We start from the raw sequence: 25,680 nt of genomic DNA on the forward strand, positions 1-25,680 counted from the left end.
AGAGCAGTCAGGGCTGGATTAGGCAAGACTGATCCCTTTGGGAAAAGGGAGTGAGTCAGTGGGCTCTTAGCATCTCTTCCAACTCCATTTGCCAGGATTCCCTGGTAGCTGAGAGCCTTATGGGCAAGCAAACAGTCGAGTCTTGTTTAATGGAGTTGTGCTTCTCTTGCAGGCAAGCAAGTCTGTTCACATGCTTGGTAAAGAAAAAGGCCCCTGCCACCTCCAGTAGGGGCTGAAGCCACTGCTTGTTGCAAAAAGTGAAATCTTAAAGGATTAGATGTGGGAAATGGTCATGAGCCAGCTGTTAGGGGGAAAGTGGGCACTCACAGTACAGCCAAAAATAAGTGACAGTCAGATTTCATCAGTGGCATCCAAACCAACATAAAAATAGGCAAAATAATTAAATTATCTGTTTGAAAAGCAATGGCGCAGAAGCATTAGAAGAGCATCTTTCACTTGCTGTGCTCTTGAATCATCTCTAAGCCTGGTTTGTTGCTATCCATCAGGGAAGAGCCCAGCCATTTCCTCCAGGATTTGATGACCAGCATGGGTCTCATCTACCTTCTTCCAGAAGGTTCCTTCTTCCAAAATCCCCCTTTGACTTTGGACAGACCTAGTCTAGGCTCAGCCAAGAACCTTTTGGAAACACAGTCCCACAATTTCGTAGTGATAAATAGGAAAGGAGTTACTATTAAATACGGACATTCATGAACTTTCCAGACCATCTAGGAAAATGAAGACAATGCTCTACATGTGTGAGCTGAGGAGGAGGGGGGATGTCTCTTTTTTTCTCTGCCCTGCATCATATCAAATCCACTAAAGCCACTAAAGAATCTTCTAGTGAAGTCTGTTCAGCAAACTGTCCTGGAACTGGCTCTGTTTGGTGGAAGATCACTGAATTTGGGTCATGAGAAGACAATGGCATTTTCTTCTGTTCGGGAAAAGAATAGATGGTGACAGAAGAAGTGTCTCTGCTCCACCATTGTCTGAATCTTAAAATGCCAGATACTGTTAAATAAAACTCAAGAACTGTGTCCATCTCTGTGTTTCTGGCTGTTTCATAGTAAGAGGTGACAGTCAAAAAGAGAGGCTCATTTAAAGTGGTGAAAAAAGGCTTCAAATCCTTGAGTTACTCTGAGATTTGAGTCTTCTCTGTTGATTTCATAAGAGTTCCCCTACACATCGGGTAAGTTTTCTCTTTACCTCTTTGTTGGAACATCTCACAAGGGGAGAGAAGGCAGGAGAGCAGGGGAGGTGGAGACAACATTGACTTGATGATTATGTGGCATCTTCTTCATCTCTCGAGTGGATCAGCCTGGAGTTCCTAGGGAAAGGGCCAGGTTATGCAGTTATGATGTCCCCGTGGTTCTCAGCCAGCACCAGGCTGTTCCAGGAGTCCTGTTTGGAGCTGGCTTGGGGAGACTGGCTCATGGCTGACTGGTAAGCCTGGGGGGAAAGCTTCAGAGCTGAGATTGGAGGGTGAATGGATGATCCATGCCCGGACATGGCAGAGACTGAGAATGCCTATGGAAAAAGGAGAATGCTGTGAAAAAAGCTCCAAACCTTAGACGACCCTTTAGTGTGGGCTGGTGCTGTTGTAAAAATGTGTCTGGATTTGCTGCAGGGCTGGAGATTGCAGCCTCTGTGGGACACTTTGGGCAGGCTCTTTACTCCTCTCTCCCTTTCCTTCTAATTCTAGAAACACAGAATAATTTGGGTTTGAAGAGACCTTCAAGATCATTTTGTTGCCACCCCCTGCCATGGGCAGGGACACCTTCCACTATCCCAGGTTGCTCCAAGCCCCATCCAACCTGGCCTTGGACATTTCCAGGGATCCAGGGGCAGCCACAGCTTCTCTGGACAACCTGTGCCAGGGCCTCAGCACCCTCACAGGGAAGAATTGCTTCCCAATATCCAGTCTAAACCTCCTATCTTTCAGTTTGAAGCCATTCCATTTGTTCTATCACTCCAGATCCTTGCAAATAGTCTCTCTCCATCTTTTCCTGCAGCCTCCCTTCAGGTGCTTGTCTTTAGGTACCTAACTAAATTTTTGAGGATGTTCTCTCCATGTCTACCATCCTATTTCCCATTATTTTTCCCACCTCTCCATACCTGAGAAACAGGGCTGGGGTGCCCATAGTGAGATGAGAGCCCGGGTTCTGTTTTGATGGGGCGCATTTCCTCAGTGGTCGTGGTGCTGCTGCTGCTGCTGCTGGTGGAGCTGGTGGTCGGGGTAAGACTCTCACTGCTGGATGGGCCTGGGAGAAACCAGAGGGTAAAACAGGCTCTTCCCAAAGACATTTCAGTACAGAGCTGTGCCCACTCACCCCAAAGTTAGTGTGGTAAAGATACATTTAAAAATGGTTGGAAGGGTATTCAGGTATTTAGACATCCCTCATTTGTAAAAAATTGGCCTGTTTTGTCATTGAATCTCTAATTCGAGGGCACTGTGGTCAGAGATACAAGTGCACACACAAATACACATAATCAAATAAATTCCTTCATTCGACACTTACCTGCTGGTGCCTTTGTTTTGTTAAGGTTCTTAGGCTTGCGTTTCCTCGTCTGAATTCCCTCTTTTCTCATGGCTAAAGGCCTTGGGACCTGTGGATCCAAATAGAAAAGCACGTTGATTTCTGAATGTCCTTAAGGTCATCTAAGAGAACATGATTCCTGTTCTAACTTGTTGAATGGTTTTATTGAAAGCAACAAGATGGAGCCCAAATTCCCTGGTCAAGAGAGATTCAAGATGTGCATCCAAATGGGAATAAAAGATCACACCATGGTATTGGGTGTTTTAGGGGCCAGAAGGGGACTACAGCTCATCTGTTTGTGCTTCTGACTTTAGTAAAGTGTGCCTGAATTTATGTGGGAAGAATCTGGGCCTGGTTTTATTAGGTTTTAAGACTTATTTGCAAGGGGAACCTAATTAGTAAGTGAGACATACCCAGCGTGCACACCCCCTTTGCAGGAATAAGCATGACATAACCTTGAGGGGGACTAAACCCCAAAGGACAGCAGGAAAAACAGCTCCAGGAGAGTTGTGCAAAGAACCCAGCCCCCAGCCTGGTGCCACGGACACCCTCCCACAGCAAGGATTTACCCCGTGGAGCTTCATGTAGAGCCCGCAGGCGTTGCAGACGGGCTCCCCCTCGGCGTTCCTGCGCCACAGCGTGGTGGTCGTCGTGTGGCAATTGGCACAGGAGAGTCCGACACGGCGGGATGCTGACTGTGGGGACAAGAGAGCAAGGAAACACGGTCAATGCCCTGCAATGGCCTCGCCAGCAGTGCCCCACATGCCAACCAGCTCATTCCACCACGCCTCAGGGCTCCCTCTCCTCTTGCATCTCTTATTTCTCTCGTGTTTTCTCTTTTCGCCCCTTTGTAGTTGTCCAGCTGATTCTTTCTGCCCCTCTTGCCTTTCCACTGGCTCCAGGAGGTCTCAGCTCTCCTGGGCCATCTCAGATGGCACCAGAGACATGGAATAGAATCATTAAGGTTGGAAAAGACTTCCAAGATCATCGAGGCCAACCTGTGACTGGTCATTAACCAGCCCAGAGCACTGTGCCATGTCCAGTCATTCCTTGGACACCTCCAGGGATGGGCACTCCAAACCTCCCTGGGCAGCCCCTTCCAATGCCTGACCACTGTTTCAGTGAAGAAATTCTTCTTGATGTCCAATGTGAACCTCTCCTGGCACAGCTTGAGGTTCATTCCTCTCATTCTGTCCCTGTTCCCTGGGAGCAGAGCCTGACCCCCACCAGGCTCACCCTTCCTGTCAGGGAGTTGTGCAGAGCCACAAGGTCCCCCCTGAGCCTCCTTTTCTCCAGAATCCCACACCACCTGAACAGAGCCCCAGATCTACAACATCTCTATCTCTATCTATCACTGTCCCCAGCATCCAGATCTCTAGTGGCAGCTTAGAGACTCCCTGCACGTGTACACACCCACACTGGATCTCAGACCATCCTGCCTTTTCCAGCTCCCAAGCCCTTCCAGGCATCGTGGCTATGCCAAGAAAATGTTAACAATATCATAAATATTACATTATTCCTTTGGGCTATGTTGCTCATAGAGCTCAAGGGGAAAATAAAAAAAAAAAAAAAAAAAAAAGAGAAGCTTCCAGCAGCATTTTCCTCTTCTTGATAAAGAGGGATAATTAATAGGAAGTCTCACTAATTAATTACTGCAGGGAGCAGACTTGAAATTCTTTTCCTGGGTGAACTGGTTTAGTGAGGCTCAGAAGGCAACAGGAGAAAGCAAAGTGCTTGAAGCCATATAAAACACAAATTTTGAGCTGGGAAGCAGAATGGGAGGTGGAGGGGAAAAAAGCCACATCCTTCACACCTGCCTGACTCTTCCCATCATCCATCAAAACTCAGTCCTTAGAGGCCAGAAAATAAGAGAGGGGAGGTCCTGGGTGCCAAGGTGAGATCCTGCCGGGATCAGTCAGTGCCTGGAAAGGTTTCACAAGAGGGCGCTCGGAGCCTGTGGCTGCTGGCAGCGCTCGGGCTGCCCGTGTCACTTCTGTCACTCGCAGGGGACGGCTGGGTTTGGGCACAGACAGGGCTGAGCGATGCCAAGGGCAGGGCAGCGTGGGGATGGAGCCTCGTGGAAAACAAGGAGTGTGGAAACCTGGCTTTCAGGTGGCTGCTTTTAGCTTGGGTTCATGGTCATGGAATGTTATGGAATGAATGTTCTGAATGCTGTAGGATCATAGAACTTTAAGGGGTTAGAAGGGATCTTAAAGTTCATCCAGTCCCACTTCCCTGCCATGGGCAGGAACACCTTCACTAGACCAGGTTGCTCAAGGCCTTATCCAGCCTGGCTTTGAACACTCTCAGGGTTGGAGCATCCACAGCCTCCCTGGGTAACCTTTTCCAGAGTCTCACCACCCTCACAGTAAAAAATTCTTCCTAATATCTAACCTAAATTTCCCCTCTTTAAAGTCGTACCCATCGCTCTTTCCTGCCACTCCAGTTCCTGATGAAGAGTCACGGATTCCCTGTAGGACCCTGTGGATACTGGAGGGGGCTGTGAGGTCTCCACAGGACCTTCTCTTCTCCAGGCTAAACACTCCCAACTTTCTCAGCCTGTTGTGATGAACTCATCATTGGAGACACAGAGACCATCCCAAAACTCCTCTCCAAAACATGCAGGGAGCAGCAAATTATCAACACTGAGCTCACAGAATCATGGAATGTTTTGGGTTGGGAGGGACCTTAAAGATCATCCAATGCCACCCCCTGCCATGGGCAGGGACACCTTCCACTATCCCAGGTTGCTCCAAGCCCCATCCAGCCTGGCCTTGGACACCTCCAGGGATCCAGAAGCAGCCACAGCTTCACTGGCAACCTGTGCCAGGGTCTCAGCACCCTCACAGGGAAGAATTTCTTCCTAATATTCCATCTAAACCTGCTCTGTCGGTGGGAAGCCATTCTCCCTTGTCCTGTCATCCTTGTAAATAGTCTCTCTCCATCTTTCCTATGGGCTTCCTTCAGGTCAATTGCAATTAGGTCAACCCAAAGCCTTTTTTCCAGGCTGAACATTCCTGTTCCTGTCCCCCAGGTTCCTTGTGCATACCCTACCCTGACTCCACAGGCTTTGGGATGCCCTGATGTGCCCTGCAATGGGGGCTTCACCTCACCCAATGTATCTGGGAGTAGAGGATCCAAAAAAAATATTCAGAAAAGTCACCATGAGGACAGGGGCTCACCCAGCAGTGACCAGGGACCCCTGTGGATAAGAGAAGATGAGCTGGTACTGTGCTGGAACTGGAAAGAGTGGCCATTCCTCAAAATATACCTGCAGTGATACTAAAGCAAAGACTGGCTTTTGCTGAACTGACACCACAAATCCCAAAATCATCCTGTGTCCTACAGCCCCTTTCTCTGCCTGCCCGAGTGTCTGGAGAGCTGCTCTGGGCAGTGCAAGTTCTTGGAGTGTCCCAAGCATGAGAAAATCTGGCTTGTTTTGAAAGCCAGGACCTCAGACTTTCAAATGGAGTTGAAACACCCCTGGCATCTCCAGCTGGCTGAGATTTCTTGGCCTCCTCCTGCCCCCCTGTGTGATGTTGACTTACCAGCCTCCTCTGGGGTTTGAACAGGGGCCGGTTGATGCCGTTCATCTTGTGGTAGAGCCCGCAGGCGTTGCAGAGGTAGTGCCCCGTGCCATCCCTCCTCCACAGCGGGGTGGACATGGCCCCACAGTTGACACATTCTCGCCCCTCGGAATAGTCATCAAAAAATTCTGCTGCCAGGATGAGAGAGAAGGGGAAAGACTCAGTTAATTAGGTGGCTGAACCTTTAATTGCTGCTCTGCTTCTCAGTTTAGCCCAGAAGAGATATTTCAAGAAATCACAAATATTCAGATTTTATAGGTTGCAAGAAACAGCTCTTCCTTCCTCAAGGAAGCCCCTCCAGGGATTATTGGGAAGAGAGAGTCCTCTCCCTGCCATGGCTGCAGGACTTCTGTGGCAGCAGGCATGTGCTGGGACATGGATACCAGGGGACAGAAGTAGAAACCTCTCCCTTCTGCTATGACATTATCCAATTTTTGAGATTTTCCATAGATAGGGCAAGCAGATTGGGGCAGGAGAACAACCCTGGTTACAATCAAGGCAGATTCCTGAGACCATGGATAAACACAAACCCCACAGAGCAGAAGTGCCCAGTGGTCAGGCAGCTGCATCTCAGCTGGGCAGGGTAAACCATTCCCTGTTGCCCATGGGAATGCTCCTCACCCATTCCTCTGCTGGGGGGAATGGTGCAGAGAGCCAAGGGAGATCTGTGTGCCTTCACCCCTTTCTCTGCACAGAAAACATCTCCTGAGTTACAGGAATCCACATGTACAACATGAAGGTTCCCTGCCCATGGAAGAGGGTTGGAAATGGATGGTCTTTAAGGTCCCTTCCAACCCAAACCATTCCATGGTTCTGGGATTCAAACCCCAGCTCAGGCTGACAGCTAACAGGGATTGTTGGGAATTTATGTGTGTTAGAGGCTCAGCTTTTGATGGAAATCTGTGTCGTGCTTGGTGCCACACTCCAGGGCTTGCTGCATCACCCACTGCCTTCCTGGCACATCCTGCACTGGGCTCGGCTGCAGCTGGGATGGGAGGGACAATTGGGCATGGAGTGATAGGGAAAGGGGGGATGAACTTAAACTGACAGAGGGCAAGGGTAGAGCAGATGTTAAGAAGGAATTGTTCCCTGGGAGGGTGGGGAGGCCCTGGCACAGGGTGCCCAGAGAAGCTGTGGCTGCTCCTGGATTCCTGGAAGTGTCCAAGGCCAGGTTGGATGGGGATTGGAGCAACCTGGGAAGGTGGAAGGCGTTCCTGGGCATGGCAGGGGGTGGAATGAGATGAACTCTAATGTCCCTTCCAACCCAAACCATTCTGTCATTCTCTGAACTGCCCTGGGCTGGGCAAGTCCAGTCCCTCTGGCTGTGGCAAGGACCAGGAGGTTCAAAGATCAGCACAACACAGCTCAACTGCATCATCCTCTGGAAAGACACAGCTCACTCCCTGTTCCATAAAAACCCTTCCAGAAACCAAGAACTTCACTGTATTTTTTGCTTGTCCACCTGCTTTTTACACAAAAATCTCAGCTTCCTGCTGGAAGACAATTGCTCCCCAAGGAGCAAACCAACAAAATTTGGCTTCTTGCTGAGCTGTGCCTCAATCCCATGTGGGTTTTCTGATGTCTAGCAAGGGTTATGTTCAGACATGGCCTTATTTTCTCTTTTCCCGAGACTATTTTTGGAAAATCTGCAGGAAACTGCATAACCATGAAGCAGCCAAAGGACAAAAAATTAATGAAGTGGCGCCAGTTAACAGAGACAAACATTCACGTGAGCCTAATTCTCCCTAGAAGATCTGGCTAAAAATTGCAGGAGATTACACCGTGTGCCCATGGGGAAATGGTAGAGAGCAGTAATTTATTGTACCCAAGCAGCTCTGGAGCCAGAAAATCAGGAATCCAGTATCTTCCCAGCATTTTAGGAAAATCTCATTACCCTGGAGCAATTCTGGTGGTTTCAAAAAGATGGGAATCCCTCCAGGCGATTTTGTCCACATGGATTCAGTGATACCATAACCCTCACTTTCCCCCTTAAAATGACAATTGAGTCACAGCCAAAATCTACATCAAATAAACTTTCTTTGAAAAGAGAAGGGATTGGAACAGCTGGTCAGGAAAGAACTCGTTTCCTTGAAAAATCTCAAGAAAGGAAAACATTTCACTTTTTTTTCCTTCTTCTTCTTAGAAGTTGTTAAGGTTTTTGATTATAATTTTCCAAAGAAAAAGCCAAAGCATTTTCACAGTAATTTTCTTCCACTAAAAAATCCCTTCTTCTTCGAAAAGAATTCAGTACAGAGTTGTGGACATAATCCAGGGAGAATTTAGCAGAGCAGAGGTAATCAAAAGTTAACAGTTAAAACTTGAGTGATTTGAGTTGTGCCTGTGACTAATTACTAAATACAGTCTTTGTTGGAGATTTTTCCACCAGGAAACCAAAATATGTAAGTTTTGAATCAAAGACAAAGGAGAAAATTCCTAATAGTCCCTCGGAAATGTTAAGAATTGGACTAGTTCTTAAGTCAGAAGACCCCTCTAATAAGGATATATTTCTGGTTTTAGAAAAATGTAAATCTCCTATCTTCTGGCAATAAATAATTTGTTGCCAAGTGTTGAGTGTTATTTCCCAAGACTGGGACACCCAGGTCCAGTCCCACGTTATTTTCAGTTTTGGTTTCTCATTGACATCCACAAGAGCAGTGCAAACCTGCCTTGAGACCTGCTCTCCTTTTCCATCTGCATTTGACTGATATTCTTCCCTATTTCTCTGGTGTCTTTGGGTTGGGTTTGGGTTTTTTTTCCCAGTTTCCATGGGATTTGGACTGGAACATCTCTCTCAAGGGACTTCCATAGAATCACAGAATGGTTTGGGTAGGAAGACACCTTAAAGCCCATCTCATTCCAACCCCTGCCATGGGCAGGGACACCTTCCACTATCCCAGCTTGCTCCAAGCCCCATCCAAACTTTCACTGGTTGAAGTTTCCAAAAGTCCTCTCCTGCTTCCGTGGCAATAACATTGGTGAGACTTTCCCCTCTCAGCTGCAGGCAAAGGTTCATAAACAGGAATCATTGGTGTTTGAGATGGGAAGGGACAGACTTTGTTCCCAGGGGACACCGAGGCTCCACGCAATGGGTGGCTTTCCCTAATCACAGGTATCAGATGGGTGTGTCCCCTCTGGGCACCACCCAGTGCTGAGTCAGATGACACCTGCAGAGTGCAACCTCATTAAAAGCATTCCTGCAGCCCTGACAGAGCAGGGAGAGCTCCTTGACCTCGGGAGATGTCACCTGGAGGAGAGATATCCTCACCTGCATCAAAGAATGCTTTGGGATGACACAGGAGTTGTCTTGGACACTGCAGGATTTTGGCTTAGAGATGATGATATGGGCTTGGTGTGTGTCATTTATTGAACAAAGGGTGTTTGGGCCCTAAGGAAGTGGGAAACAAGGGACTGGATCTCTTTCTAGGAGAAATGATATTTTTATAATTATTATTTTGTGTCTATATACAATTATATATATATGTAATTTCACGGCATCACTGAACTCCAGGATGAAGTTGCCAAGGGGAGTTTTCTGAGCTGTCCCTCTGGCCACAGATCCCCCCTGCTCTGAAAAACCCTGAAGATCTCCAAAGTAATGAGAAAGTATCACCTGGAGACCTGAAGCCTGTGCAGTTTGACATGAGTTTGTGTCCAGGACCCAGGAAACCAAAATGTTCCCAGGGCTCAGAGCCCACAGGAACCAGGATCCACCATCAGGCTGAGCTAAATTGGGCACGGAGGTCACCAGGCTTCAAACGCACTAATTGTTTAATTTATCACTGTTATTAATAATGGGGGTTAAGGAGACTCCCCAGGAAAAAGCAGCAAAGTGTTTCCTTGGCTTCTGGCTCGGGGCTGGAGCTCTAAATCCTGGCATTATGAGATCCCCTGACACTTATTCCTTGTACTTTGCAGCCGGGAAAGGAAACGTTTATTCAGGCAGCAAATGGCCCGAGCGGCTCCCGGAGGGCCCTGAACAATGAGGGGGGAAGGAAAGGCTCCCCCAGTCGCACTCTGGGCAATAATTTCCGTTCTGTGGCACAGGAGCCGCTGCCTGATAATGGAGATTTATGGGTCCATCCGCTGACCTCTGTAATGGCCTTTCTGCTGGAAAGATTTACTCCCTCTCCCGAAGCCAGGTACAGCCAGCACTGGGGCAGGGTTGAGGGAAGGATTTGCTGATCAGGCTGAGAATTGGGCCATGGATGGGGGAGCCTCGTGTGTGCTGAGTGGCCTCATCTCCCTCTTTGAATGTGCTGCTTCCCCACGTGCCTTTGCCAAGCCCTTATCTTGTATCTTGGGATCATTCAGTCCTTTTTATGGGCTGGATCCCTGGTGTTGGCTAATCCTGATGGCCTTCTACTTAATTCTTCATAAAACCCTGTCTTTAGTCAATGAAGGAGCTTCTCACATGAAAGCAGATCGTGAGATCTCACTGAATGACCAGTGGAGAGGATGGATTGTGTCCCATCCCTATCCTGGTCATCAACTTGCTGTGTAAAATGAGATTTTTTTCCCCTCACATCTACTGTTTATGAGCACTGCAAGGTCCCCAGGGCAGGAAATGTCACTTGTGTGTTGCACAACAGACTCCTAATCTTGGGTGAGGCCTTGAGTACACTCATGTCAGAAATACTTTCCACAATGGGACATCCAGTCCCCAGGGAGCCAGGAGTGACTCCTGAGTGGGGCACAGGGGTCTGGTAGGGAAGAATTCTTGGATGTGGCCCTTTGTGACACTTGGCCATTGGGAGGAGTCCTTCACATCCACTGAGATTGACCTGTATGGACAATGCTGGGGTCATCAAAAAAGCAGATTGGAGCTTTTGCCCTGCCAGCCTCCAGCACCTCTGGCTCACCAAAAGTCTGAGGAATTTTGCCTTCCCAAACAGGAGAACCAGATACCCAACTGCAGCTCACCCCAAGGCTTGAGCCTGAAGAGTGGCTTGAAGTGACTTCTTTCCACCATCTCTGCAAACCCCAACTCTCCCAGCCTGGCACTACATCCATTCTTAAGTCCAGACCTTTGAGCTTTTCTTTAGCAATCCATCCCTGGAAGTGGTCCATGCTAGGTTGGATGGGGCTTGGAACAACTTGGGATAGTGGAAGGTGTCCCTGCCCATGGTCCCCTCCAACTCAAACCATTCTGTGATTAAATCTGTTTGCATAGGAGAGATCATCTTGGATGCATAAACCTGATGGATCAGGACCCTAAAGAATGATAACAGAAAAAGGAAGGATTTTGAATCCTTTAGTTCAGACCCAACATCTAATTTATGAATTTCTCTTCCTAAACCAAGGAAACAAAGAGCCCTCCCTACCCTGATTTGGGTCAGACCCTCCTGCATGAAGAACAAGGTTGTCTTCTACTTCCCTCCAGCCCCCTCCTGCCTTCACCCTCTCTGGATGGAAAGAGACTTCCATTAATATAGCACTGGAGTTTTGTTTACAGCTGGAGAGATATTTGATATCAACAGTTCCCCCTGCAGAAGAGTCTTCTCAACCCAGTGAAGCAACTCAGCAAAGGAGGAACTGTCCTTCAAACACAGCCAGGCCACTTACAGGCTCTAAACAGAGCCTGAGAGCAGTTTTCCCAGCAGAGAAACAGTTTCCTAAAACAATTTGTTATGATAAGAGGTGAGAGCCACGATCCTGTGTATACACAAACCCCAAATGGACTCTCAGGGGCACTTGCAGCTGAGGCAAAGGACATGGACACCCTGGAATCCCACCCAGGACACCCTCACCTTCTGCTCAAAGGGACAGCCACAACAGCATGGCAGGGGAAACAGGATTTACCATTCCCAGCCACTTTATCCCAATTCTCAAAACTGTTCCCATTAAAAAGTGACAGTTTGGAAATCCTTTCTACTCTCCCAAGCCTTTTGGGGTCCTTTAAAACAGAATTTTGCTGCAGCTAAAGGAGTGAAAGCCACATCTTATTTTTTTGGAATAGGCTGAGGTTTTTCCATGAATTGCATGATTCCAGAAGCTGAAGTTTCAAGGGGAAAAACCCACCAAAAGGTTTTTGGTCAGACCACAGCCCAGTTAAAACTGCTGTTTGGTCAGGATTGTGGCAGAGAAGGAAATAAAAGGAGGAGAGACAAAAGAGGAAGGGGCAGGGAGTGAGTGCAAATTTTAAAAGCCCAAATTTTTGCATGGGAGAGCTCTGTAGCCAGAGGAAAGCTGTCAGTGAGGCTTTCCTTTGTCCATGGGGACATCACCAGCTTGGCACACAGGCTGGGATCAGAAAGTGAGGATGGAGCTAATGGACCCAGGGATGTTTCTGTAAAAACAGGTTTTGCTCATTGGCTTTTCCTCTTCTGCTCCCTCTTCCTGTTTCCTCTCAGACAGAATTTGGGGAAAATTCACCCAGGGTTTTAGAGATGAATGAGATCTAAACACAGGGAGAGTGGGACAGTGTCTGTCTGAGCAATGCCCATCACTGGGCTGGTGCTGTGGGAATGTGGATCCCTGCTCTCCCCTGGTCTGGATTAACAGAAGGCATCACCCGTGTGATTGAGGATCTGCAGGATGTGGGGAACCAGGTAAATTCCCCACACTTAGCCAGAAACACGGTTTCAAGCAAAAAGCATCATTGTGCAGCCTCACAGAAATGGCTTGATGCCATCCCAGAAAGTTTTAGGGTTTATCTGACACGTCTATAATGGAGAAAATGGCTGTGTACCCAGTTAGCTGCCTGGGCCAAACAGTTTTCACTCTGAAAACATAAAGACCCTACTTATTGCTGAGGAAACATTCACCCTACAGTCTGGCTTTGCAGAAGGCAAAGAAATTTGCTTTTCCCCCGGCTTCCCGAAACACCAGGGCAAGACATTTCCCGTGCAACCCTTCCCAGGCCAAATGTTTCACGTCAAGGCAAAGGGAACATTGTGTCCCTCCCCTGCAGCACTCCCTGCTCTGCCTGCAGCAAGCCAAGGTCTGTGGCACACACCATTGCCAGCAGCCAGGAATACTCCTTTCCTTCGTGGATATGTTTTCCACGCTTTGAAGGACGGTGGAGGTGGAAGCAGCCAAAGCACCAGCTGAGATCATGTGCAGGAGGGCCACGATGGGGAGGTTGGGCAAATTCTGGGCCTGGCTTGGAGTTCAGTCTTGGCTCTGCAATAGGATGCCCTTGAGCAAGGCTGTTCATCTCCTTGTGACGCTGTCCTTTCCTCGTGGCAAGGAGTGACACTGGAGGGGGACAACTTTCAAAAGCCACAGCTGGGGATGGAAACTAGGATGGAAGAAGGGTGGGTGGAAACAAGCTGGTTTCCTCTAAATCAGATCTAAACAGTATTTTGGGGAGGGGCAGAAGTTTGGGAATGGCCAACCTGGCTGCTTGGAAAAGCACTGGCAGCTCTCCAGCACACCAGAGCCCAAACCACCCAGCCCCATGGCTGTCCCAGAGCTGAGTGCAGAGACAGTCCACACACACACCGAAGGACCATGTCCCACATCCCAAAGGTGCACAGCCTGCTCTGAAGGAGACAGGAATGCAGACATCCTTGAGGGTCTTTTGGTGGGAGCCTCTTGGCCACCTCTTTGAGAGCAACCTGGTGTCCAACATCAGCCTCTGCTGACTGTCAAGTTGTGCCTGAGTGAACTCCCACCCACCAAGGTGACCTCCCCTTCCTTACTCCTCCTTGCAGTTCTTACACTTGTAAATATCCCAGGCTCCTCTGATAAACAGGAGATTCCTCCGCTTATCGACTGTCCAAATATTTTTTAACAAATCTCAGATTAGCATGGAGAGCCCAGGGAATGGGCAAGATGGGGTCAGCCACAGCCTGGGGTCTGCTTGGCAGGAGGCACCTGGAAATGGTCTTTCTCTCTTTTGACAAAGAAAAAAGAGCTACAGCCTTGCCCTTTATGAAATCTGGCCCATCTCCAAGTCAAGAGACTCTTCTTTGATGGCCTCAGGGAAGGGACAATGGGGAAAAAATGAAGAGGCTCAGAAAAGCTTGGGATTTACAGTGCCATGATCCCTCCTGGGCAGCTGTTGCTGAGTTGGGAACAGGTAGTGGATCATGTGCAGCTGTTCCTGGTGTCCCCACAGGGGACCACAAGCAGGTGTGCTGTGGAGTCCTGCCAAGCTGCTGCTCCGTGGCTGAGCCATGGGAATTGGCCTTATGGCTATGGGGTAACTGATGAACCTGGGCCAGTTACTGAGTACATGATGAAGCCTGACCCTAAGCCCAGCCAGCAGAGTCTGGCCATGTTCAAATGTTCTGAGACTCCAATCATATCCAAAATTCTTCCCAGGAGCTGCACCAGGAGATGCTGGGCTCAGGCTGAGATGGTCTGTGCTTGGACCATGCCAGGGGCTAACAATTATCACAGAATCACACAATATCCTGAGCTAGAAGGGATCCATAAGGATCATTGAGTCCAGCTCCTGCCTCTGCACAGTACAGCCCCAAGATGATTCTTCACCAGTGACTGAAGATTATGATCTGCTGGGTTTTCATTATGACATGGGGGAATGTCCATCCTTGGGCATTCCAAAGCCTCATCCACATGCCCTCAGTCACTACTGAGGTGGTTGTCATGCTAGGGATCTTAAAATGTGCATTTCTACAATCCTGCAGAAACTCGAAGTTTGGGGTGGGTTTTTTCCCCAAATCAGAAGGACAGACATTTATCCAAAGCAAACGGGCAAAATCTTTCTTGTGGGAATACAATCAATTGTATTATTGTTATTATATGTGTGTGTACGTGGTATACATATATATAAATATATATATATTTGTATAGATACTCATAGCATGTCCTAGAATCACAGAATGGTTTGGGTTGGAAAGGATCTTAAACATCATTTAGTTCCAAACTCTCTTCCATAGGCAGGGATGTCCTTGAGAATGCCATTGTAGCAAGTTAGGAATCATCTCCAATCAATTCTTTCTGGTTTTGCTATTAAAATGATTATTATTCTGTGACCATATAGAACTTAGCTATATAGAATAGTGTGTGCATACATATTTATACATATATGTGCAGAAATGCACACACATGCATATTTTTAAAAACTCATTTTCTATGTGTAAAAAAGCATGTGATATAATAAAACCCCTCACTTTATAAATGTAAAACATGTCTATACCATTTGTAGGAATATATGGAATATGTAGGACTGCTCCACATGTCCCTCCCTGAGCATGACAGCACTGACCAATACTGACATATCCACACCCCTGTGCAAGTTTTGTTCTAATGTCACTGATTTAGACACAAGCTCTGCCTCTGATAAATCCCACTCAGAGGAGCTACACCAGCACAAGCCAGGCCAGATCCCAGCGGGACTCCAGCCAGGGACAAACAAAAAGGTGTTTACTACGGCTCATCACGTTAGAGGGGACAGTGAGTTTGTCTAACCCCTGGCCCTTCTCTTTTCCTCTTTTATTAGTTATTCTGGATGTTAAGTCAACTCAGCCCCCGAGCAGGGTGGGAGGAGGGGATGATAAAGCATCTGCAAAGGTCACTTCGCAGTCCAGGCCAATAAAACGGCAGGTACCGAACTTATCAGGGCCACATATAACTTGCAGTTTTTCTAACTCAATTGATTGGACTTTTTATCTAAAATAACAGGCATTATAAGATAGGCGAAAGTCGAGATAAGGAGGAAAATTGAGTAGGCCTGGAATCAAGATCAGCCTGGGGACAGGTTCAAACTCCCACACCTGCCCCAGAGGAATCAATGAAAGTTTCTTGGCGCCGTCCGCTCGTTTTGAAACGCTGCTGAAGTTGGGTGAACTTTGAGACCGCAGCGTTTATTCTGTGATTATAATTAACCTGCTCACCCGTTGTTATTGATTTGTGTGGAGGGAGGTGGCAGAGCCTGACTGGGATGTGGGTTTGGGAAGAGAAGTGCTTGGGGAGATCAGGGAAGAGACCCTTCCCTGGCTCGAGGCAAAGGGAAGGGGGTGCGAGGGGGATTTTACCCTACTGCTTGTGGTCCTACTTATTTTGGGAAATGAAAAGACCCTCAAGCCCAGATCTTCCTGTCCAGAGGGGCAGGATGAATTACAGCATCACTCATCTGTCCCAGGGAAGTAATGAAACATGGGAAAAGTCATGCCCAGGATGCAGAGCATCATCCCAGCCCAGGGGAGTGTGAAGAAGACATCCCCCCCTCCCCGAACCAGCTGCCCCTCTCATGCTCCACACCAGCCAGGCATGTCCCAACCCAGAGTCCTTCCCAGCAGCCAGTCCCCCGGGCAGGCAGCCCCTGGGGCCAGCACTCCCTTCCCAAAATAATCTCAGACATCTGGGACCACACGTCATTCAGAGGAGTCCTGATGTCTGGGGCTCAGGGCCTCACTGATTTTTTTTTTTTACAGCTCCAGCACTGCGAGCCCTGGATGTTGAATAATGGTGGCTCCCTGGCTTGCAAATCCAAGAGTCTGGCTTGGAAACTCATAGGAGTTTAAGTAATTAATATTAGATTTTTTTTTTTTTGCCTCGTCTAGGATTTCAGCATGAAGGAATCAGGGTTTTCTAGCCTTTCCCTTGTCCAGGAAAACTGTTCTTTCCATTTCTGAAAGAGCAGAGCCTGACATAAGATAATAGGACTCCGGAAGCTGGAACTTGAAAGAAAATTGAGGTGCACCAAAGCACGAGGGCTGGCAAGAGCCAGGGGTGGGTAGCTGGGAATCCAGCAAGAGGGAGATGTCTCCTGAACTGTCTGGAGGTGTTTGCAGAGCCAAAGGAAGCCCTTGAGGTCAGAGGACAGCCTGCAATTTGCTTAAATATTATGGACACAGGGATATCCATGCGGAAAAAACAGGAAAAATAGGCAAAATCTTGCTTGGAGGGACTGGCATGGTCTCCTTCTCCCTCCCTGTTTCATTTCTGCCCCCAAATTTGTGTTTTAAACCTTTTAGGGGAGCCTGATGGCAGTGGGAACCCAGCCCCATCCCAGCTCCCTGTGCTGGAAGCGGAAAAGAGCTGAGCTCTGGGAAGGAGAGCAGGAGCAGGGAGCAGCGTCCCACCACGGGACCTCTCCTGAAATGCTCCCCCAGCAGACACCAACTTAATTCCCAGGGATTAGGAGGAAGCATTTCCAGGCAGCGATTTTGTTATCCCGGATTCAGAAGCAATCCAGTACCAGTCCCTGGTGGAGACGGGAGATCAACCCTGCAGGAAACCTCATCCGGCTGCCCTCACCCCACCTCTGCTGCAAAAATTATTAATTTCTGGCTTTCCAGGAGTTATTTCTTTTCCTCTTTCACAAACAAAGTTAATTTCCAAGTCTCTCCCAAGGCTGGTGTGAGCGTTCGAGCCCAAATGGCTCCGATAAGGATCTCACAAGCTTTAGGGGTGACTAAAAGTAATTTAAAAAACATCATTAATTCCTTCATGCTGCAGCATATAAACGAAGTGGCCACCTCTCAGGGAAAAAAAGGAAGGTCCCACTGGATTTTGGGGTTTCACCTCCCTGAGAACATCTGTAAATTCCCATGTAATTTGCAGTGGGCTGAGTTTTTTCCCTGTGGAATCTCTTTGCATGAGCCTGATCCTGCACCAGCTCCCCGTGAACCTCCCTGTAACTTAAATCAGGGATGGCTTCAGCTCTGAGCAAGGAACGTGGGTACTTTTGAGGTTGTTTTTCTCTTTGTCACAGTCCATACGGAATCTGTTTTTTAAGGCATGGCTGATCCTAAAAACCTGAGCAGGTTTGGCCTTAGAGAGACAGAGGAAGCAAAAAGACATTGGAAATACCCAACTTGCTTCCCCCAAGCAAAGGCTTCATTCTACAGTTAGGTAGAATCCACCTCATTAAGCAAAAAAACCCCTCTGTGCCAGCAAATAATTGAGAAAAAAATTAATCACTGGGCACTTCTTGGAAAAGAAAAAATTATTTTCGCTTCCAGTTGACACTGCCCCAAATTTGGCTTTAAAATCCAGGTCTTGCCAAAACCCCAAAGCTGAAACATTTCAGCGCTGATGGCAGGGTCAGATCTGCATCCAACTTGGAAAATCTCTGCCTGGCTCTTCTTTTGGAGCAAACCCAGCACCCGCCAGTTCTTTTTTTGGGGGATGAGAATATCCAGCCCGAGCTTATCATATTGAAAAAGAAATTGCCGCCGAGCGCCGCGCGCGTTTAAAAAGGTGCAAGAGCTCGGGGAATGCTGTGAGCTCAACATACCCCGCTGCAAGGAGCTCCTGGAAAAAAAGAAAAAAAGGGAGAAGAAAGGAAAAAAAAGAAAAAAAAAAAGGGAAAAAACCCCAACATTTTTCGAGTAGGTTTGAAAACATGGGCGTTTTCCAAAGAGCCTTTAATGCCACTCGTGCCAACCGTGCTGGAATTATTTTCGAGGGCTGTCACACAAGTGCAAGCACCCGTGTGTGGAAAGACCTCAGTGCTCAGGCCTGGTAGATAATTGGGTTTAATTTGTCATTACAGATGTATTTACAGCTCGGGCCCGGTCACCGTGACCGATGATGTGGGGAAAACTTGGAAAGGCAGGAGAAGTTTTCATATTTTGCCGTAATGTGGGATGTGATCGTAGACAGCTGCAAGAGTTCCGTCTCGTGAAGGAGAAACACCAGTTTTTCTTAAAATTAAAAAAAAAAACAACCTCAATCCGACCTCATAATGAAATTTGCTTCTATAATTTGGGTTAATTTGTGAGGTCAGAGCAAATTCTCACCTATTTCCCTGGTTATTTAAGCAGTGTTTCACACTCGCACACCAAAGGCGAATTTACACCTTCCTGCCAGACGGCAGCGCGGATTCCGACCCGCCGACAAGGTGAATATTTGGCATTTCCAGATATTCCCATCTCCCTTTTTGCAATCCTGCAGGCATAATTACACACATTCCCCACTCCAAAGCAACTCAGACCTGTAACAACCCAGCCTGGCCGTTACAACTGAATTATTTCGGCAGCGTAATCGCATTTTTCGGGATCCCACGTCCCCGAAACGCGTGGCTGGCACAGCAAAAATCTGCATTTCTGCCTTTCCCTCCCAGCATCAGCAAAACTTTCTTTCCTAAGCCTGTGGACTGAGCTCTTGAGGTATATTCCCACCTGGTTTTGCAGCCAGCAATGAGCACCAAAGGGGAAGGAAACTCTTTGTTAAGGTTTTTATCCTTGGGTTGCAAAAAGCCTTGAAGCACCCAAGATTTTAACTTCTCTGCCCCGTGAATCCCCAGGAGTATACTGAGCAGGGGGAGATCCCCAAAAATCCCATTTCTGCACCTCCTTTTCAATAAGGAAATTGCAGGGAGGGAAGAACACACCAGGCTGGTGTGCAGATTTGGGAATAAAACCTCTCAAAGTTGATATATTTTCATTCCTTTTTTTTTTCCATGTGCTTACAAACCTCCACAGGGCTCAATGAGAAAAAGTTTCAGCCCAGAACCCTGCGCCAATGAGAAACAAAACTTCTGAAGCTTTTGGGACAACACAATCTATTTTTTAAATTGAATTTTCCTTAAAATTGCACCTTTATTTTAATAGCCCTTGCAAATATCCTCCCCCAGAAATAACAGGCTACCAACCTTCAGATACATAAAATGCCACTTTTTCACCTAGTTTGAAATTTTATTTGCTATTTGGTGCTTTGTTGGTGTTTTTTTTCCATACATCCTTAAATTTTCAGAGTGAGGTGGTTCACCCATTCAAAATACCCCTCTGCATTTGGGAGAACCAGTTTTGGGGAGCCCCTTTCTGCCGGCCAAGGAAAGATTTTCCCAGTATCAGAAGAGCACAGAGGTGTCAGGATTGGGCCTGGTTTTCTTTGGAATACTCTGCCTGATAAACTCTCATCTGCTTCCAAGAATTTCGCCTCTTTCCCTTAAAATTTCTGGCAAAAAATATGTGGAGAGCAAAATATAAGCTGTCTTTAAAAAAATATTGCTGTTATTGTTACAGGTATTAAAGAAATGCACATGGATGGGTGAAAAATAATTAATCCTGGTTTAATAAAATTTTAGAATAAGCATCACCATCCACTGCCTTAAGTTTTATTGCTCTACAAAAATTTGTGAATATTTATATTATATACTACCCCATGGCTGTTCTGTGCAACAGAACTTGCACTTGGTAATACAGTGCAATTTTTAAGTATGAAATTGAATTATTGATAGGGGTGACAGAGTGCCCGTGGGGGTGTTATTTTTATTATTATCACTGATTTATTTGCAATTTAAATTCTACTGCTTGGGGGCTTGGAGGGGTGAATAAACACTTGTGTGTTCAGGCTTGATCTTGCTCAGAGATTAGAAACCCTGGTTCTGTGGGTTTCATCCCAAATCCCAGACTGAGGGGTGACAATTAAATTAGGAGGGAGAGCAGAAGGTGGATTCAAACCCAGAGGGGGGAACAAAGCCCTGGGCGAACCCCGCGGGGCTGAGGTGAGAAATGCTTGCGAAACGGGGGATGGAGGAAAATGCAGACACGTCCTGCACCCCATCCCGATGTCCCACAGCCCCTTCCCGATGTCCTGCACCCCATTCCGATGTCCTACAGCCCCTTCCCGGTGTCCTACAGCTCCATCCCGATGTCCTACAGCCCCCTTCCTGTGTCCTACAGACCCTTCCCGGTGTCCTGCACCCCATCCCAATGTCCTATAGCCCCTTCCCGATGTCCCATAGCCCCTTCCCAATGTCCTACAGCCCCTTCCCCATGTTCTGCAGCCCCTTCCCGACGTCCTACAGCCCCTTCCTGGTGTTCAACACCCCCATCCCGATGTCCTACAGCCCCATCCCGATGTCCCACAGCCGCTTCTCGCTGTCCCACAACCTTTTCTGCCATCCTGCACTTCACATCGCTCTGTCCTATGGCCCCATCCCTGCGTCCTAAGGTCCCATCCCTCCAGGCTCAGGGACAGGACGATGCGGAGTCCCCCTCATCGCCTGCCACCCCGCAGGGGACCAGCCACCTTGTCCTTTGGTGCGTGGGGAAGGTCAGGGGCTGCTTGCAGGGCAGAGGGTTGTAACAAATGCCAATGAATCACTGGAAATGTCAGCCCCGGGATGCGACAGGGCAGATCTCTTAGCATCCCTGTGGGAAAGCTTAAGATCTGGTTCCCAATCTCTCCCCCACCAGCAGCAGAAAGGACATTTTCCAACCCAGCGTCTGCTCCAGGCTTTGATCTTCCCAGATGCTGTTGCTGTGTTCCAGCAGCGCCTGTTTGAGGAGCCCTGACTTCGATTTAGCAAAAAAACACAAAACCCCAAAATAAATAAAATAATTTTAAAAAAACACACAAAAAAACCCCCAAAAACCCGAAAAGCACCCACCAGGAATGCCCAAAGCCCCGATTTATCCCAAATCACAGCAACCTCCGCGATGCCACCGCGAAACCAAAATCCCCGCTGCGAGCGAGCTAAAGGGGAACGGGGATGGCAATCTGGGATCCTTCCCCAGCCTGGAAAGGTCCAGGAGGCAGCGAGGGGCTGCGGGATGGATGCGCTCGGACGCCCGTGCCGCCCTCCATCCCCGCTCCCCTCTGCCTGGGGAAGGGCCAAGAGCCGAACTGCCCATCCTGGGTAATTTTGGGAGCGATTTCAAGAGATTTTTGGTGCTGGCGGGGAAGTCTTTTGAGAGGGGATTCTGCAGCTGGTCCTTTTCATGCCTCATTAAGTCGGGAATTCACAGTAACTCCATCCCAGGCAATGCCTGGGGCAAGTTCACTGCCTCGACCGCAGGGTCTGATCCTGCTCTTCAGGGTAATGAAATCACTCACCAAACTTACCCTGAAAAGACCAAATTTGGCATTTTGAACTCACACCGGGGAAAGGTTTTCAAACGGGTCCGTGTGTTTTACCCATCCTTCCCAGTGCTTTGTACCGCGGTTTAACCCAAGACAAAATTCCTCAATTTAGGGAAAAACAAGAAGATTTTTATTTCTTTTAGTGTTATTTTTTTCGAATGCATTTTCACTAAGCTTCTTTTCCCCGTGTGTTGCTTTATTGTTACAGGGATATATTTATATAAAACTGAGAAAAAAGTCATGACTAATTGCATAGACTGAATTCGTGTCTGCATATTCAGCTACACCTGCCTATACCTGATCTTTATTTTTAAAAAATTGTAATAATTAAAATTTTAATGACCCCAGGGCTGCTCTGCATTTAGCACTACCCGAAGGTGGTGATTATTTCTCTGCGAAAAGAAAAAGAGAGCGCTGCAAATACCACTCGATTTAAAAGGATTGCGTTTTCACCTTGAGATTCCTCGCTGTGCAGAGAATAAAATTACTTTTAGCCAGGCAAAGAAGGCAAAGAAGAAGTCAACTCCACCGTGCCAGGGATTTCTCTGGTGCTGACCAGTCTCAGATGTGGGATTAAAGGGGGTCTGTGAGAAATCCACGACCGTGTCCCCCCCACTACGTCTTCCAGCGCCTTCGGTTTTTCAGGGTTTTTACCCTTAAAATCATTAAAATAAAACCCTTTCCCTGCTCAGAACCCCACAGCCAGCCTCTACATGCTTCACTCAACCCCCTCGATGCCCAAAGCATCGCTCGGCTTCAAGGAGGGACCCGGCAGCGGCCGCGTCCCGACTCAGGGAGAAGTGGGAGCGGGGCAGGTCTGGACCGTGAACTAATTCCCGGAGGAGCTGCCTTCCAAAAATCCATTAAAAACTCACTAGCTCTCAGGCAGCTCATTTTATTTTTAATTTTTTTTTTTAACCAAAACCCAAACACTTTTGTTTTAATATCCGAGTGCTTTTCCATATGCAAGGCTTAGGCGTAATTAGCCCCATGCTAATGAATCCCGCGGATTCGGCCGCGCTGCCGAGAATCCGGCACCCAAGTCAGGACCGGGACGTGAAGAGGAGTCCCGGCTCCTTCCTCCCTCATTAAAAACAATTTTCTGGGCTGGCTCAGCTCATCCCTTCTTCCTAGTGGTGCTATTTAAAACCCCATTTTTTTGCCATCAAAATGCGGAGCTACAGCACGAGGCTCCAAAACCCCAAATCCTCACGCTCAGCCCCTGGCACTTTAAAAGCTGCTGGGGGTTTCTGCAACTGCAGTTCTTCATTTGCATTATTTTGGGTTTAGGTTATTTTTATTATTAAGAGCCCTTCTGAAATCACTGCAAAAAGGAGATTTTTTTTCCCCCAAAGACGACATGGCACCATGGTAAAATACAAATATTCATATGTGCTTACTAATATTCGATTAATATTTCATTGTTTAATTCATCCTGATTTTTTCCTCTACCATCTGCCTTCTCATGGCTTCCCAAAATACATTATCTGATTGTCTAAAATTTTATCCCTATTCTGTTCCTCGTTTTGAGAAATTTTATTTCACCTAAGGAAAAGCACAAAATGTTGGCAAGGCCAAGCCTTCACCGACGCCCAACTTTCCTTCTTTTAACATCTTAAAGTAATGCTAAAGACAACGCAGATCCTGCCGAATACGATGGAAAAGTCACCCTCCAAAATTCGGGTCAGAGAACATAATTGTAAAATAGATCTGCAGACAAATTCGAGGTGTTTTCTTTGTTAACCCCGACCCCAGAAATACCTTAATGGAGAGGAGGCGGGAAGGAAAAAAGGGTTTATGAAACCACGATGCAAAGATGTGCCTGCATTTCTCTCCCCTTTTATTCCTCTTCCACTCCACGAAATATAAAAGCAGTGTTTTAAGCCGCTTGGACCAATTACTCATTGTAGGAACCAGAGGAATTTAATGAAATTAAAGGCTCCAAGACTGAACTCGGCACAAGAGATCAGGGTGAGGATTTTTGGGATAAGGAGACTCTGAAATACCAGGCTTGTGTTGTTCAGATGTGCTTGAGTTCCCAAAAAAGCACCATTATAAATGTGGATGCATTTCTTTAAATCCTCCTCCATCATCTCTCCTGCCTCAGCTTTAAATTCCTCTCTGCTCTCCCTTTTTGTAGCCCAACTGACCACTCCGAATTTTTTTTAAAAGACCAGAACGTAAAACAGCCCGAAGGGAAGATTTGGAATTCATGAACCCAACTTCGATTTCTTAATTCTCCCAGTTTTACACCTAAAGCCAGCTCAGGAAGGGGCTGCCTGCGTGTCCATGGAGCGTCGTGGTCCTACATCCCACAGTCTTTCCCATCAGAGTCCCTAAATCCCCCCTGAGCTATCTGAGGAGCCAGCAGGCCCTCGCTCCAGAGCTCGGCTCACCATTCCTTGCCGCTCCGTGCCTGTTCTAAATTTCATTTACTTTTTTGGAGACGCTGGCCTTTGAGGATGTTGTGGAACGGTGTTTTTGCAGAATAAGCAAGAATAAGAACCCCAATATTTTCCAGCCAGAGAGGCCGCTCAGGCAGCGCCAACCCCAATACTCCGAATTCTTCCCTCCTGCCCATTGCGCCTGTACACGGAGGGGTGCGCGCCCCAAAATCTGGGGGGTAACGGGGTGAACCCTTCCCTCCCACGTCCCAGCCGTGTGCTCACCGATGTTGGCGTGGCGGGCGGCCGCGGGCGTCCCTCGGCTCTGCAGGTTGTGCAGCATGGGGCTGTCGAAGGGCGAGGAAGTCCAGGTCGTGGCCATCTCGGGGCTCATGTAGGCCGGGTAGGGGCTGGAATAGGAGCTGCCGAAGCCCCTGCTGTACTGCTCCCTCCCGTTAGCGGAAAGGTTCAAGGAGCTGCTGTAAGCCGCCGCCGCTTCCCGGGAAGAGGTGGCCGGGATGGGGGTGCTGGTGGAGAAGGAGAACCGAGGTGACACGGGAGGGTGGGAAGATCCAGGGTTGTAAGCGGCGCTTTCGGCTCCGGGCTGAGTCCAGATGGAGTGGCTGGAGACGGGGCTGCCTTGCTGGGAAGAGCCGCTGCTCTGCAGGTAGGGCAGGCTGGGGAGCATGGAGGTGACCCTCGTGGTGGGCACATAGACCGGGGACGCTGCGGCCGCGCTGTGCATGAAGCCACCTGCCCCCTCGTACGCCGGAGGGCCGGGGTTGGCTGCCATGGCTAAGCTCTGGTACATCTCGTGCGGGGCCTCCCCAAAGCCCAGCCGGCTCCCCGGCCGCGATCCAGAGCGATGGGGAGCGCGTGGAAAACCCTCGGCTCCACTTTTCCCCGGAGCGGTCTCGCGTGGGTGCAGCCTTCCAGCCAAAACCAAAACACCACCAGCGATGCGATTTTCCTCCGACCCCCCCCTCCCTTGGCTCCCCACCGCCCACCTTCCCCACCTTCAGCAGGTCCCGCCGCCTCTTCCAGACCCCAAGCAAGAAGTCCAGGTCCCTCCGGAGGGGAAATTTAGCTCCCGCCTGGATTTAGCTGCTCCCACCGGGTTCCATCCATCACCTCCCGCCCCCCCCCCCCGCCCTCCACCATGAGACTGGGCTGTTTAAAACCCTCGGTCAGTCTCCTCCTCCCTCCCCCCCCCCTGCCCGCCCCTTCCAACACCCCCGAGGGAGCAGGGGGAGATGCTGCCGGGATGCGGGATGCGGCGGCGGCCGGGCCGGGACCCCCCCGGGCGGGGAGATAAGGAGGTTAGAGAAGGGGGGGAGGTGAAAGGAGGGGGGACACAGCCGGGAAGGTGAGAGACAGCGATGCTCTCTCCTCTGGCCCGGAGCAAAAACCTTTGTCCCGCAGGTACGATCGGTGCTTTAAGTTGTTAAT

The 25,680-nt window shown here is 48.5% G+C and overlaps 1 protein-coding gene across 2 annotated transcripts; it reads right to left on the reverse strand.

Annotated features, from left to right (window-relative positions):
• Positions 1-711: 711 nt before the first annotated feature.
• On the reverse strand, positions 712-25,042 carry GATA4 (GATA binding protein 4). 2 transcript variants are annotated; one of them, XM_014892577.2, is made up of 6 exons: positions 24,517-25,042; positions 6,083-6,249; positions 3,104-3,229; positions 2,517-2,604; positions 2,113-2,258; positions 712-1,524 (listed from the first exon to the last, which is right to left on the reverse strand). In XM_014892577.2, the coding sequence occupies exons 1-6, from the start codon at positions 25,040-25,042 to the stop codon at positions 1,342-1,344; spliced, it is 1,236 nt and encodes a 411-aa protein (XP_014748063.2). In that variant the 3' UTR covers positions 712-1,341. The 2 variants fall into 2 exon arrangements, with proteins under 2 accessions (XP_014748063.2, XP_014748062.2); XM_014892576.2 differs by having other exon boundaries at positions 6,083-6,252.
• Between the last annotated feature and the right edge of the window lie 638 nt (positions 25,043-25,680).

This window comes from Sturnus vulgaris, chromosome 3 (assembly GCF_052056855.1).
Source record: "Sturnus vulgaris isolate bStuVul1 chromosome 3, bStuVul1.hap1, whole genome shotgun sequence".
Taxonomy (NCBI): Eukaryota; Metazoa; Chordata; class Aves; order Passeriformes; family Sturnidae; genus Sturnus; species Sturnus vulgaris.